General features: G+C 32.4%; 1 protein-coding gene across 1 annotated transcript; it reads left to right on the top strand.

Moving 5' to 3' along the window:
- Nucleotides 1-680: 680 nt before the first annotated feature.
- LOC149488250 (uncharacterized) lies at nt 681-15,920 on the top strand. Its single transcript, XM_089695411.1, has 12 exons — nt 681-839; nt 1,004-1,083; nt 7,779-7,940; nt 8,316-8,478; nt 8,831-8,952; nt 9,290-9,522; nt 9,829-9,989; nt 11,386-11,494; nt 12,198-12,379; nt 13,197-13,295; nt 15,195-15,322; nt 15,492-15,920. Exons 1-12 carry the CDS (start codon nt 808-810, stop codon nt 15,554-15,556), a joined length of 1,536 nt encoding a protein of 511 aa, XP_089551537.1. The 5' UTR covers nt 681-807; the 3' UTR covers nt 15,557-15,920.
- Nucleotides 15,921-17,085: the final 1,165 nt, after the last annotated feature.

Below are 17,085 nucleotides of genomic sequence, written 5' to 3'. Positions count from 1 at the left end.
TCATTCTTGCTCCAAACATCGTCACCTATATGCATTGTAATTTATCGTCAAAATATATGCTATTACCTATCCGGTAAAACCTGACCTGACTATTACCAAGACCTATTGGAAAACCTTCTAGAAAATTTTAACAATGCTTACAATTGTAATGCCCGGCTTGAAACTAGGATCTTAGTTCAGCTGTAAAGATAACTGACGGTTAACTAATAGACTGATTTATTCAAAATAGTACTTATTAGGTAATAGAAAAAATTAAAAACTGTGTCTCAAACAAAGTCTTCGTCTACAGCAGCTATAAAGGGGGGATGATGAAATACAGTGTATTCTATTGTTCGTTTCGTATGGTGGTAAATGTTAAAAATATGTGCCTATGACGTTTCAAAAGTGCTTCTAGAAGAAGTCTAATTGAATAAATAAATGTTTGAGTTTGAGTTTGAGTATCAATGCAAGCAAAATCCTGTTCAAAATTCTGTCTTAATGTTCAATGAAACTCTAGTTTTGAAATAAAGACCATCCCCTATTTACCTATCCATTTTGGCTTTTTAATCCTTGAAAAAATCTCAAAATCTATATCAAATATGTATTCTCAAGAAAACATCGATATACTTACTAAAAAAAAAACAAATCATCAAAAACGCATTCAATCACGTATTTATATACTGCTTGGTTGCAAGTTCAATACACGGCTCCGTGAAAGTACAGCAGTTAACCAGATAGAAAATATTATGATTGCTGAATCAGTTATTCCTTTGCGACCGGCTTAAACACACTTAGTTTGGGGTGCTTGAATTAATAAAAAAAGTCAAAATGCGTTTCAAAATGTGCCCACTTCCCTTCATGTAAGATCTAATATCTAAGTATATTAAATACACAAAAATTATAATAACGGCTGGTTATTTTAAACCTAATATTTATCAGTTTATTAGCACATTTATGTGTCACTGTGTTGTCCAAAAATATGTTAGTGATGTTGTGGTGTTTATTAAATTGTATTGTGTTTTAGCACCATGAAGGCCCGTGAAGGAAAAAAGCCGGAAAAAAGTGTTCTGGAAGCTGATCTAGAGACCGCTCTGGATCTTGCTGGTAAGTCTTTGATTAGTCCAATTAATTTATTCATTTTTATATGGAGAGGAAAATGTAATAATAATTAATTTTAAAGATAGAAAATGTCTTTATACAGGAAAATGCAATTCGGTTCTATATTATGAAATCCACAGTATAGAATATAAGGAACTGTTTAACATTTGATGTTTTATTTTTATTTCTTCAAAAAGTGTTCAAATGTGGAATTACAATATCATAAAAATATTTTATTATCTACACAAAAATATTAAAATTGAAATTTCAGAAAGCTATTGATAAACTTAGCTTACTTATTTCTTATATAAGTATATAGAAAAAACAAGAAATATTGAAGTCAGTGACGCACTTTATGCTGTTTATGTTATTTTCGGAGGAAAAATAAAACATCTGTTTATAAATATTATCATCAAGTAACAGTTAATTATTGTATTAATATTTTATCAGGACGAAAAAAGCTACTTTTAAAATTACGTGTATGAAAAAAAATCGTGTATTTCTTAGATTAAACAATGTACTTAATAATAAGCGAAACATAAGCTGACATTAAGATGAAACTCACAAACATACCTACGTACATATATGAATACTATAGAAAACATTGCAGTTCTTATGATGCAGTTGTGCAATAAATGGATCTGAAAAAACAATGCAATTTATTTCTGGTTTAAGGCTAAAAATTTGTCTGCTTGAACATGCTAATGTCAGGAAGCATGGATCGATTTAAAAAAATATTTCACTGTTATATACATAGTCCATTTACGATAGAGATAAAACCAATAAGAGCGGAGCAATGCGGGTAAAACCGCGAGATAGAGCAGAGCTAGCGAGCTATTATAATTTATTTTATTGTTTATTCAATTCAAACTCAAACTCAAACATTTATTTATTCAATTAGACTTCTTCTAGAAGCACTTTTGAAACGTCATTAGGTACATATTTTTAACATTTACCACCGATTCGGAAAGCAGTATCTACGGAGAAGAATCGGCAAGAAACTCCATAGTTGCTCTTTTTATATTGGATAATATACAATATATTGGAAACTACATAAGTACATATAATATTATTAACGATTGTTAAGCAATAGAGGTATATGAGACGGCGTATGTTTGAGTAACTTATTTTAAATTCACTCGTGGGTTTGAAAAACCGCAAAGTTAATTTACACTACTAGAATGTAAATTGAAGAGGTTTTTACAGATTTTCATATCCGGTACTTTTCGATTTTTTTTTATTGTCGATAGGGAAGCGCTTGACCACAATCTCGCATGATGTTAAGCTGAGATGTGGTCTAAGATGGAACGCGCTTCCCTAGAAGGTACCTGATTTAGTGTAACTGCAAATTTTAGGACTATAGATCTTTTTTTTTTTTTTTTTATTGGTAATAGGGAAGCGCTTGACCACAATCTCGCCTGATGTTAAGCTGAGATGTGGTCTAAGATGGAACGCGCTTCCCTAGAAGGTTCCTGTTCACTCTACGCTTGAAGACCCAATATTATCTATAGATCTGATAGAGAACAACTTTTATTACAATGCTCTGACTACCACGTCCTCATGATCGTAAGATTTGGTTAAGGTTTTTTTGTTTGTAAAACTACCTAGTTTCATAGTTTCTTAAGAGGTATAAGTATATTAAAAAGCAGACATGTCTCTCTATTTTCATTCGGTTTAACTTTTCACAAAATTTTCTGTAACACTGACCGGTTGGCTTGGTTGGCTGCCTTCCAAGCCAGAGGTTGTGGGTTCGATTCCCACCCGGGGTAAATATTTGTGTGATGAACATAGATGTTTGCTCTGTGTCTGGGTGTTAATTATCTATATAAGTATTTATTTAAAATTAATATATGTATGTTTATCTGCAGCCATCTGGTTTCCATAACACAAGCGAAAGCTTAGTATGGGATCAGATTGTGCCGTGTGTGAAAACTGTCCTGAAATATATTTTATTTATTTATATTTATTTCATATTGGTTTCTTTTAATCCCGTAATATTTTCTGTGGTATCGGTTTTCTTGTGTGAAACAATAGCCTCCCTCTTGTAAAACACCACACAAAAAGATTCATGTACATTTCAATTTATTTCAAATTAACTTTAGTGAAAATATTCCAGTTCGGAAAATGCAGGTTAACAAGAAGTACTATGTCCAAATAAATAATTACCATTCCTCACATAACTTACTTGAGTTAAACATTTTTTAAGAGCTAATTGAATCCAATCAACATTACTGTCCTTTTTGACATGTAGGTTTTGGAATTTATATATATATTGTCGGATATTTACTGAATTTTAATAGTTCTAATCCGTTTTAGTTCAGCGTGAAATCAATTAAGTAATTTTCACAATTTTATTTGTGTTAAAATATAATACTGAAGTTTTTGGAAAAATGATGTGGGCTCATACATAATAGGCTTAGTAAAACTTTTAATACTTTTAAATAAATGCAACAAAAATTATTCCTTCTCGATTATAACTTTTTATTTTTATTTTTAGGTGGTAGGAAAGTCGGTGTACTTTTTGTAAAGGTTTTTAAGTAAAAATAAAAAAGGAAATCTAATTTTTTTCCGTTTTCCAACCCCCTTAAGCCTTCAAGGTTTCTTTAACACGATAAAATTTGTCCGGGTGTGGTCAACGCATGCTGATAATTTTACTATATAAAACGAAATAAAATTTACATATTATGTTCTACCGTAGGTACCTACAACACAAATAAATATTACAATGCTAAAATAAAAACAAAATATAGGTAACTAGCTTAGCGCTCGCGGCTTCGCCCGCTTTATCTAAAACCTAATAAATTATGTACCTACTAAAACCTTCCTCTTGAATCACTCTATCTATTAAAAAAAAACATATAAAAATCCGCTGCGTAGTTTTAAAGATTTAAGCATACAAAGGGACATAGGGACAGGGAAAGCGACTTTGTTTTATACTATGTAGTGATAACTTCCTTACAAATAGTTCCAATAATAATGATTAATGGGTTACACTAGAAGGTAAAACTTATAAATTCATGTAATTGGGTCGGATAATTAATCAATAGACAAACTTCAGATGGTATATGATGAAAAATTATTTATTTATAAGTACTACAGTTCATGACGTATGAAAACGGACAAGTCACATATTTTTAACTAAGATATAGTGTAGTTAGGGCTTGTGGAGTTAGACGCTTGGCTCTACATTAGATCTCAGATCATTTTTAGAGTGCAATAGAACAAGGCGACATTTTAAATGAACTTATTTTGGTGGGATTTATTATACAATAGAATAGACAAATATATTAATGCAATTGGCATTATAAGTAAGTGTAAGACTGGTAGAGCGTATAATTAACGATACCAGTGTACTTAGTTTTAAATGAATAAAGATGATAAATATTGTAATAATAAAGCCAAGTTCTCAACATAAATATTCAAATTTTAAGGTCTAGGACATATCTGTATTATTTCAGCATGAATATTCAAAAGAACGATAACTCGAAACTTGTTATAAGTAGAAAAGCCATTTTTCCGATAAATGTTGGTATTTATACATCGAGATATATGTACTATTTATATTATTTATATTGAATGTTCCACTCAAAGACTAGACTTCTTAATTTAAGCTTTTATATAATATCGTAACATGTATTTATGTACTAAAGTCATTCGAAACGGCTTGACACATTTTGAAGATGTTTTTGTGTATGTATATTTGGGCGACTGGATAGTATAATATGTTTCCCATGTGTTTTCTTCGTCGCTACAATACGTTAAGGTCGTAAAGCATAATTTAAAAATATGTCGCCGTTCAATATAGAACCTAGATACTTAATTAAACGTCCGTTTTAGCTAATTTACTGTGACATGAACCTACACATATTTCTCAACAAAGCTCATTATTCAGATCTTTCGATATCTTCAAGGTACAATTCGGACTAAACAGTGTTACATAATTTATTATCTGACACTAATTAGACCTAATTTTAATATGCGATATTAACACGCTATATAATTTAAATACATCGAGCGGAACATTGCATGCTTGTTTGGTAATTGCTTTTGTGATCATATTACGTTATGAATGAATTCAGGAACTGCATTTTACTTTTGTTTTTTACGCGACGTTTTCCTTTCCGTTTATATATAAGTGATTGGCATTCTTGTCCAGATGGATGTCCAGGGATACAGGAATTACTTATCTGTTGGGGTTTATTTTCTTTAAAGAGCAAGTACGTGTAACACATGATCTTCATGTTACCTATTTATATGATTACAAGCTGTCCCCTTACAGCTTTTCCTGCTTTGTCTAAAACTCAACTAATTAGCTATATACTAAAACCTTTCCCGAGCATCACGCCGTGTAGAAAAAACCGCATTAAAATATTTTGGGTATTTTTAAAGATCCAAATATACATAGAGGCGGACAGATAGCGGGAAGTGTCTGTTTTAAACTATGTAGAGATAGTAACATGTGTGGACACTTGGACAGTGATGATGATGGTATAGTGATGATACATTTATAATCGGTACCGTTATTTCCGTAATACAATATGTTGCATTCTTGCACTGCAGGAATGTGCGAGATGTGTTAGAATAAAAAGATTGTATAGCGACCGCCGGGCGATCCGAAAAATAACAAACAAAATGCCTGGGTATAATTAATATCATTAAAGTTACATTAAAGAAAAGAGAGAATAAGTTGAACGTACCGTGAAATGAATTATACAGTTCAAAGACATTTAAACCATCTAGTCAGAGCGTCCGGTTGCAGTTTCCTAAACCAGTTGGTCGCCTTCGTAACTTCATATGCATTTGATAAATGAAGTTGTCCATAGAAAAACGCCTAGAAATATTTAAAATGTCCTAGATAGTTTGATTAGGCAAGGTGTAATTATAATCTAACAACCTACTCTCTTAATCTTTTAAGATCTTAAATAGGTGGGTATATACATAGCAAGCAGTCTTCGATTGAGGAAAGCGGGTTAACCGAGGAAAAAAAAAAGACTCGCGAAGGAATTGCTGCGAATAGCAGATTGGTCTATGTGGACGTGGGTTGTAGGCTGTAGCTCAGCCGTACTGAACGTCATGCTTCGCGCAGCAGGTTCTTCGCGAGGCTGCTCGCTCTGTGTGGACCGGCGTATTAACTATTGCCTACGACTTTTGCATTAGTTATTAACATTATATAATGACTTTTGCATAACTGGCACAAAAATAAATATCTTTAATACTTAAATCTTTAATAAAAATTTGTGATCAAAATTCGTTCTTTGAAGATGTGTTCTGTTGACCTTACCAAATGTTTACACTCATACGTCAAAGTTTTTCCTGATTTCACACGTACACGATACATTTTATGAAATTCGTTCCTAGAAATATGAGTGATGTAGGTTTTTCCGTTATATTATGTACGAGTATAAAATTTTCGGTGTTTATAAATTTGCTAAATTTACATTAGTATAATAATATCAGATTTAAATGATATCTTGGAAATGTTAATAAAGAGATCGCACCCTTCTCGCGAAAATTACTTATATTTAGTTAAAATTATTAAGAAAGAGTAAAACTCTATAATTAAATAGCAATAAATAACTCGATAATTAGCACTTACAAAACTGCTAGACTGTGAAATAATTGCCGATTTAAATTGCTTGTAAAACGTGATTTTAAGAGTGCCTGTATTAGGCAAGATATTGGCGATTTTACGCCGTTTTAGTTCACAACTAATTCAATACATGCTACCAATTCGTGCATTTTGAGAGACTGGATATGTGCAGGTTTAAAATTTAGGAATTAATCTAAATAAGTCTAAATATATAAATGGGAAAACTTCTTTACTAACTGATTGACATGTCAACGCCCAATTACTAAAAGGATTAGAAGCTGAGAATTTATTGAAGTAGTAGTAGTAATTTTTTGGAAATTCTATTCTGTTTATATGAAAATTCTGTAAATACAATCCTTTTACAAGGTTTTATTATTAGATACCTAAATCGCCAATGACACTGGTCAGTTATTTATATCATCATCGAAGTTGTCTAACTTTTTCACTTAAACTATTATCCAAATAATATTCTGAATGTGAAATCTTCAGCTACTTGCGAGTTTTTCAGATAAAACCATTAATTTATGCATAAGAAAATTCAAAAGAAAATATTAAATATTAGGTAATTTACGGACAGGTCATTTATAGTAGCAGATTTTAATTATTTGCAGTTAAAATACTCGATAAGTTTTTAATGACTGGTCATACCAGTTTCTTAAGCTGTAAATTATATAAATAGGACAAAACATTTATTAGTTTTACTTGTAATGTTAATAATTATCACAATAATTGAATATGTAATTAACAAAAATAGATGTGTCCAATCTTTCATCGTATACTATTCTCGTAATAGGTAATAATGATGAAAATATAAAAGTCTTAGAAAAGGAAAAAGGTTCTGTACACGTACTTATATTAAAATACATACCGGTAATTTTCTTTTGCTTTAATAATAGTAAATTTAAGTCAAATTCAAATTCATTTTATTAACATAGATTAAACGGACTTGTTATTAAATTATTATAACCGATTAACATGTTATTTAGATACTTTATCTCATTTATTATTTATAGATCTCAAGAAGTCCATGAAAATAAAAATACATTTGTTTTTAGAAAGAAATAATTAAGCAATGTTTAATTAAAACATGTTTGCTAATAATTTTCCACAGGCGCCGGAAAATATCAAGTCTTTCACTGCGCTCTCATGGTGTCTACTCTCGGCGCTGCCATTCTGGAGATGATTGGATGTGCCTTCTTGCTTCCATCTGCTGCTTGTGATCTCGATCTACCGGACCATATGAGAGGGATAATAACCAGCATACCCAATATAGGTACCTAGTACCTACGTGCGAATATAACAGGTTTTAAATTACAGATCCAGTACGGTTTATTAAATTCAAATATGGAGATCAAATACACGTGCAATTTATTAACAGCGTTATTTTATACATAAATTATTTTATTGGCTACCGTTAAATTAATTAATTAATTGTTAAATTATTTTATTGGATATTATTTACCGTTATATGTATTAGGTATTTCGTATGAATTTAAACCCAATTTGAAATATGTAATCCACCAAGGATAAAAAAATATAAACGTATACACGTATTTTTGCTATTTTTTCACACAAACAAGTTTCAGGATGAAAATGAGAACAAGCAATAGTTTCGATCAGCATGTGTATTAATAATTTCGTGTTTCAGGTATAATATTAACAGCACCGTTTTGGGGTCCAACAGCAGATGCTCTAGGCAGAAAACCTGTGCTCATAGTATCTACATTATTATCAGGGCTAATTGGGCTTCTAGCTGCCTTCATGCCTAGTCTCTTAACGTATGCTCTATGCAAGTTTATAGGGTCTTTGTTGTAAGTATAAAATAAATATTCTATTGTATAAATGCTTATAAAACTTTCGCTTGTGTAAGGAGTACCAGTTCCAGGAGTTACAGGTTTTAGGGTTAAATAAATTTTAAATTTTGAGTGAAATAATATTAAATCATACTCACGCTCTACGTTCATTTTGACAGAGATTATGTACTACGTACTCCGTCGTTGACTTACTCATATGTAAATTAAAATCCCTGTTGTAATTGAGCACTTGAATATGAGCAGGAACTGACAAATAATGGCCTATTCCTATTTCCTCATATAAATTACCAAAAAAAAAACACACATAAAGTGTCGGTCTTATAAATAATAAAAAAATGTAAAATTACAGTTTATCGTGCCCATCTTCACTGGGTTTTGCATTTCTTGGAGAACTAATGCCCAAAAGGAGACGAGACATGGCAGTCCTCACCTGCAATGCGTCACTGATGCTGGTGGCGTCTTTATGTCCTAGTAAGTAACATTAATTTTAATCGTTAGATGCCTCTTAGGCTTATAAAATAGAAACAGTTGAAATCAAGCATTATTGAATTTTCACGTTAAAGTACCTACCTATAGGTTGAACTTCACTGCAAATACTACTGAAATAACTAAACTGACTAAATTTCCGACTTTTTTTAACAAGCGTAGGTACATTTTTCAAATGATACACATTCAAAAGTTTACCAAAAAGTTTAGATTAACGTCTATCATTTTGCCAGGACACATATATAACTGCTTTTTTTAATTACATAAAACCACTGTAAATAAATAACGAAACTTTAAATAACATTAACCAATTTCTTTACAGTTCTTGCCTGGATAGTATTCTCCATAGACTGGGAACTACAATCCGTATACTTACGACCCTGGCGTATTCTCACCATTGCGTACTCAATGCCATTAATCCTGTCATCGTTGTGGATGACGCAGACCATGGAGAGCCCTAAGTTCCTGATGATGAAGGGCAAGGAGAACGAGGCGTTGAACGTCTTGGCGCATATATTTTCTTTCAACACTGGACTGGACCCAGATGAATATAAGGTATTAATTTAGTGCTTATTACATTTAAGATAACATCATATTAAAATTATGTAATGAAAATTTTGAGGATTTCAAAGAAGAGGTGTGATTATGAAAGTTAAATATTGAGGAAAGAGAGTCATAAATTCAACATCATAAAATGGCGTATTTTGTGGATAACACAAAAATGATTTTTCTGAGTAATGTAAAACACGCTACAAGGTGATTTTAAATACATTTAAATAGGGTTGAAATACATTTTGAACGAAATGTAAAATTTGAAGATCTCTGTATTTAAATGACTCTAGAATGTAAATCCATTTACAGGTAACTTCTCTCAAGAAGTCTGCAGATGACCGCAGCAAGGCCGACGGTCAGAGCTGTGAATCTGGAAAGAAGTCAAAAACATCAGCCATCGATTTATTGAAACCCCCCCATGTGCAATGGCTGCTACTGATTGGATTCCTGATGCTGGGACTATTCTCCTTGTAAGTATTTCTTCATCATATTCATCAGCAGCTTATTTTACTATGTTAGAAGGAATACAGGCCTCACATCATACATCTGTATTTATAAAGCTAAATAGTTTGTTAGTTTGTTTAATTGAACACGCTAATCTCAGGAACTACTGGACTGGTTTTAATAATTATTTCACTGTTCTACGTGATCCCTGAGTGCTATAAGCTATATAATATTATGTGCTAACAATGAAACCGCTACTTTCTTCTATAGTATGTAATTGTAGATCCTTAAAATGATTGACATATAAAAATAAATATTAACATTCATAGAAATGTAATCAGACAAAGATACGAACAGTCAAAGAACTAATCAGCTTATACAGATAAAATGAGTATTTAAATTCCGATTCCGATTTATTTCCAGTTACTGATAATAATCACCGAGGGGCGTTGATATATTTGATTATAATCTGTGAAATTATGAATGTCTCTGTTTTGTAGGGAAAAGAAAGCCTGTGTAGGGAAAAGAAATACATACGGAAATGAGTTATTTCACTGCTGTAAAAAGTCGCTATCTCTATAAAAAGACTCTTTAACCTTCTAATTATCTGTATACATATTATTATGATCCAAAAATCATACAAAACAATCGCTCCTTTGCGATGTTAAAGACAGACAAACAAAAAAGCTTTCGCATTTATAATATCAGTCAGGTTGTGAATAAGAAAGAATATATCACATACCATTATTGCTGAATTACTTACCAATGGTTCAGAGGTTGAACCGAGATGGCTATCGTACGAATACCTTTGACTTTTTATATTCAATAATAAATATAATGTTTCTTTTGGTCCTTCGTGTTGGTACCTACCGTTATTTGAAAGGTTTTTATTTTTTCATTTTATCAAGCAAATAAAAAGAAAACTGTACATGAACATCAAGTTTCGTACCTGATAAGGCATCGTGTAAATAAAACTGATGTAGATTTTAACAACAACAAAGTTTTTGTTATCATTGTACTGTCAAAATTCATGTATTTTCCCGGTCAACATGGGACACTTATTTACTTTGACCTTTAATAATCTAAGGATATAAAAACCTGCTTAGTAATATTTTTATACCAAATTAACCAGGAAAACAATAGAATCCTAGGCTGCTAGCTAAGGATTCTCCAAGTTATCCCTAACAATTTCCCTCTTTTATATCCTTCCCCTTTCCTGAGGACAGCAACACATCCACTCCCCAGTGGAGTGGATGCTTATGGGCGGCGCGTATCGCTTAACACCAGGCGACGCGTCTGCTCGCTTGCTATCCCACAACATAAAAAAAAAAAAAAAAAAAAAATCCCTTGATATCACGTGTTTTTCATTTATTACTCATCAGAATATTATTGTATCTTATCATACTTTGACCTCTCTTTCAGGTTAAACGGCTTATTTTTATTTACACCACACACGATCAACACCCTGATGAGGCAATCGGCGAACGAAACTGCGTCTATTTGTAAAGCGTTGGACCAAATTCAGAATTCTGTAAGTATTTAAATATGTTTTGGAAGCAATGATTAGAAATATGACTGATTATAACAGAAAAAGTACATCTAGACATTATCTCGACTCAAAATTGTTACTAGTCCACAAGCTGTTTTATAGTTTCTCACTTCTTTAACAATTCATGAAGACACATTACTACTACACAGAAATTCTTGTGTAACAAAAAAAACTTCGCCAATTGATTTAAAATACTTTTATAATATGGCAATAGTAAGCTTATGTTCAAATTCAAATTATTTATTTCTTCATTTTACAATAGGTCTTAAACTAATTTGTGATTGGGACACTCCTAGTAAGCAATTTAAATGCTTGTGTCAGTGACAGGAGGTTCCGCTCTTCCTTAACACTTACAGAAACAGAAATAAATATGTGTTGCTTGCCACCTTTGTATTTTGGGGACCAATGAACTAAAAAACCAGCCGCCCGTCCGATTAGGGCCCTTCTGGCCTCCTCCACTCAAGCGACAGCTCAAGCCGAGGTTCGTGGTCCCTGTGGCGGGGGGACGCCCTTGTGCATGTCGCTACCAGGGTGAACCTTCAGTTCACCCCCGCGTCCACGTTAAAATGTAGAAGCCCTTCTGGCTAACATTGAGAGACACCACACAAAAAAAAAAACCAGCCATACAAAATATTTGATTATTTCACTTTGAAACTAAAAAAACATCATTTACCTTACTTTCCAGACGCACACAGTATCCTGCAGCATATCCTACGAAACGTTCCAAATAACAGTGATCACAGCGCTGATATACGGCGCGCTGGTAATGCTGGCCAGTCTCAGCCCGCTGTCCAAGAAGACGCTGCTGATATCCATGTACGCTGTCGTCGGGACAGCTTGTTTGATCAGTGGCATTGTACAGAACAGGTAATTATTGAAGGGTATACTTCTTTAGCGGCGTTGGGTATAAAATCTTAAACTCGCGTCAGGACACGTGACCTGATCGAAAAAGCGTAAGACGGATGGATATCAAACATGCTCAACGCTAATAATCAAGTTTTTACTTCTGCCGGCACTCCCGGAGTGCAACCCGTCTTTTTTTTACTACGCAATAACTCTCAGTTTAACCTACCTACGAGAGGCGTTTTGCTCTACTTTCTTAGGATAATGAATCCTGTAATTGTAGTACTATCATGTAAGAAAATGTTTTGCGCCTAACAGTAATCTGAAAAAAAACTCTCTGTTAACGTTTACAATTCTACATCTATTTGCATTTATATGTATGTGTAGCTCTATATTCTGAACGAAGTCTCTACGCTAAGGCATCAAACTCTATTAAAAATGAATTCTTCTACGTCTTGTAGAACTCTATTTAAAGAAAAACTCTCTCCATTAATGCGCATAACTCTATGATAAAAATGAGCTGTCTTAACTTGTGGGACTCTATGTAAGAAGAAACGCTCTACATTTAGGCGTAACTGTGGTAAAACTCTATATCACTAGATGTGAATAATTCTCTATATTAATAAAAAAAAGACGTATGGCACTCGGGGACTGCCGCGGTAAAGCTATAGCATGCTATGCCTTCAAGCCACACCTCCGTCCGTCCCCGTGGGGAGCGTGAGGTTTTTTCGTTACGGAATTTCTGGATTCCGTCCCCGCGCTCAAGGCCCGCGATAGAAGCTATGCAATAGCTTAATAATTCTATGCTAGTTTCTCTATATTAAAATCTCTATCTTCACAGGCTGGTAGCTGGTGTGTCCATGTCTACTTTGGAACTTACTGCGTTGGGAATCGGTCCACTCAACGCGTATGCTGTACAAATCTTCCCAACAAGCTTGAGGTGTGTTGAATTTGTATTTAAAACATTATGCTTAAAATCTTAATAATATATATATATATAAATCTCGTGTCACAATGTTTGTCCTCAATGGACTCTTAAACCACTTAACCGATTATAATAAAATTCGCACACCATGTGCAGTTCGATCCAACTTGAGAGATAGGATAGTTTAATCATGTAGCTACCACGGGCGAAGCCGGGGCGGACCATTAGTACTTCTAATAGATTTTTAAAGACTGTGATTAAATAATTCGAGGCGGTATTTTTTCCGTAGTCTGGAAACCAAAAACTCTTTCATTTTAGTAATAAATATACCAATAACTGGGTGTCTTTACTACACGTTGTAATTCAAATATAATCACATGATACATGTTGTTGTTTTCTATTTAAAAATTTACACATAATTAGCGTAAACAAATCTATTTCTATATTATCCAATGTAACTAAATTAATGACAATGTATAGTACTATTTTTTTGTGTTTTTTGATTAGCTGCATTTAAACACCCTTATGAAATACAAATACCTAAGGTAATATAAATAGATAATTAGGTCAAAGACTTGATCTAATAATAAAACCTAGGACATGTATTTCTTTGATTATTCGTAGCAATTTACGTAGTGCATAGATAATTAATAATGATCTAGGAAAATTAACCTTGTAGGTGGTTACATTCTACGCTCATTATTAGGGTTGTCAGGTTGTTCAATTTGTTAATTTTATCTAATGTTTGAATAACTTGGTTTCCTTACAAATGCTGTAGCTATTTTGTGAAAGAAGTTTCACTTAGATGCTTTTTATGCTGTTATATCACGTTCTATAACTTTTAACTAATGTTACTAACGTGGAAGTTATTAAGAATGTAACAACTATATTTGTTACTTTTCCACGCAAAAACAACGAATGAATTTTGATTATACTTGACATGTAGCTTATGTATCAGAATATCACATACGTACTTTTATTTTTTTGTAAATATATCATTGAATCTGTATTTCAATATCGTCATTAAGCCTGTACATTAAAATGAATCAGTGAATAGGTCATTAAATAGTAAAAAAATATGAATTTATTGGCAAGTGGCAACCCGTACTTACTGTATTCTTAATTTAGAGCATATTTACGACAGCGCTGATGTTCAGCAAACAACGCCTGTTGACGAAGAAGTTGGGAAAGCCCGCATTGTACACATTGATTAGACAATATTATGTTATGATAACGTTAATTTACCTCACAGACTATATAGGTACTTAGTTAAAAATAATAAATGTTTTATGGCGCGGTTTTTGTGTGCTAAGCGCTATATGTATATTTTAAAGTACATAACCCATCCCCTAATTAGTTCTTTTTAGAGACTATTAATCGCTTATACCGATGGAATGACATTATTTTAGAATACTTACATTTCGGTTATCCATACTAATATTATAAATGCGAAAGTAACTCTGTCTGTCTGTCTGTTACTCAATCACTCCTTAACTACTGAACCAATTTGCATGAAATGTGGTATAGGGATATTTTGATACCCGAGAAAGGACCTAGGATAGGTTTTATCCCGGAAATCCTACAGGAACGGGTTTTTCTTTGAAAACGCGGGCGAAGCCGCGGGCGGAAAACTAGTATTAATATATTTTGTTGTAGAAGATATTTTATTTATTTTGCTCTATTACCTTTGCCTTAAAAGATCCAATAATGTATCAGTTATCTTCAGTTTTCGGTTTCAGATGCATCGAAGTAAAATAATAAAAGAAAACGTTCAATAAAAATACAACTTTTTATAATATTATTTTCTATTACATCTTATACATTTCAATAAAACTCAAACTTTTTTATTACATAACAAACACTTTGTTCCATATAAAGTATATTTTTTTAATATTTTACATATTTTCTTCGCAGGGGCACAGCCGTGGGGGCAGTGATGATGTTCGGGCGAGTGGGTTCGATGCTCGGCGCGAACATGGCGGGCATTTTCTTGGCACGCGGTTGCACTTATACTTTTTGTGCTTTTGCCACTCTTCTCTTCTGTAAGTAATCACGTATTAGAAAAATATTTAAAACAAATAATGAGAATTAAACAATATTCCAATTTATTGGAATTAACTAACAATTATTTGCTCAGTTTTCAAATAAAGTCACTTACTTTTGTAATATTTTAACGATTGTACTAATACATAATATGTTTTATTGTTTCAGTGTGTGCGTGTCTCAGTACTTTGCTGCCAAGCGATAAAACTAAACGAGAGAAAACATCACTTTAAAAAGTTTATCATAATACATATTACAAAATATTGCTCACGGATGCATTTGATTCCTAGGTTTGTTATTAAGAAAATGGCAGATGACGACAAATGAAAAATTAAAATTAAGTTATGATAGAAATTCATACAGAAATACATTATTCGGTTGTTACTTTTAGGGTTTTATAAAGCCGGCTACTCACGTACCTGCCGCAGGGGCAATATCGGAACAATCTCGGTTGTACATGGTCGGAGCAATTTCAGCTGTCACATTACAAATAAGGAGCCATTTAAGGGTGAAATGCCCCTGCTGCAGGTTGATGAGAAGACGTTTTTACTGCTATTTATCTCTGTGTCATATATCTTTGAAATTTTATACTTTACTTTGCTCTCGTTGCTCTCAAGCTGTTACATAATATAGGTATATTTTATTTATGCTTTTTCCACGTATGGATCATTATTGAAATCATAATCTACGCATTCAAAAACTGAATCCATGACTTTTTAATTCTCGTGTTATTGAACTCTTTAAAAATGTGCCAAACTTTATCTCTTTAATTATTTATAAGTCGATTCTGTAATCAACTTTCAGAAAAGAAACTTCAAATAAACCTTGGTGCTATTTTTTCGATGATATTTTTTCGATTCTGTAGGTATCTCTTATAATTATTAATACTAAAAATAAATTAGTAAGTAGTAGAAACAAAAACAACAAAAAAGTAATTAAGAACCAGAACCTTAGAACTTCGAATTAAAAAAAAATAATGATTTCGTGAAAATTACGTTTCCAAATAAATTCCATTAAATTATAAGTTTTCATCTAGCTTTACTGTAGATAATAATAATTAATCTATAATAAATACGACTTAGTAAATGGTTGACGATATTAATAATTACCCATAATGCAAGAATATCAGTAATAGTTCAGCATTAATAATCTCTATTTTTATATACTTTTACCTTAGGACATTTTTGATGTCCAAATATATTTATTACGATTTTTCTTTCTTAGATATTTTATTTTATACTCGTATGCCAATATCATTTCTTGCTTTATTGCCCTATCTTATCTTATTGAGTTCCTTATTGTAATATTATACTTAAACTTAGATGTTTGTAATCCAATTCCGTATATAAAAAATGGATAAATTTACATACCTATTCATTAGAGAACTCGAGAGACCATTTTTTTAGGTTTTACCCGCATTGCTCCGCTCTGGTCTTAGCAGGATGATGAGTGGACTATCTAACAGTGGAATAATGTTTCAAAAGGGACACGTGGTTCCTGAGATTAGCGCGTTCAAGCAAACAAACTCTTCATTTTTATAACATGAGTATAGATTAGCAAACTATATAGGGTGTCCCACTATTGGTATACTAAGCGCGAAGGAACTTGTAGTTTTGCATACATTGATCACGTAAAAATTGATTGCTTGCTTTACTTAAACAACAAAATTAAGTCAAAAATTTTTTGCTAAATTTTTTCTGAAAATCCATGTTTTCTTCTCTAGCTTCGCGCAGCCGGCATATACCGCTTCTCTAATGTGAGC

This window comes from Colias philodice, chromosome 5 (genome assembly GCF_061535455.1).
Source record: "Colias philodice isolate Cphi_HAF_F1 chromosome 5, ilColPhil1 Martin Lab GWU primary, whole genome shotgun sequence".
NCBI classification, from domain to species: domain Eukaryota; kingdom Metazoa; phylum Arthropoda; class Insecta; order Lepidoptera; family Pieridae; genus Colias; species Colias philodice.
Note: the sequence above shows the minus strand (reverse complement) of the source record. Positions and strands in the feature narration are given on the sequence as shown.

What these genes read in the sequence shown, in the direction of transcription:
- LOC149488250 (XM_089695411.1), top strand. Translation starts at nt 808, where the DNA reads ATGCGTTTCAAAATGTGCCCACTTCCCTTCAT. An exon ending in TGGACCCAGATGAATATAAG is followed by an intron (nt 9,523 to 9,828) that starts GTATTAATTTAG and finishes ATCCATTTACAG; the next exon opens with GTAACTTCTCTCAAGAAGTC. An exon ending in AGTGGCATTGTACAGAACAG is followed by an intron (nt 12,380 to 13,196) that starts GTAATTATTGAA and finishes CTATCTTCACAG; the next exon opens with GCTGGTAGCTGGTGTGTCCA.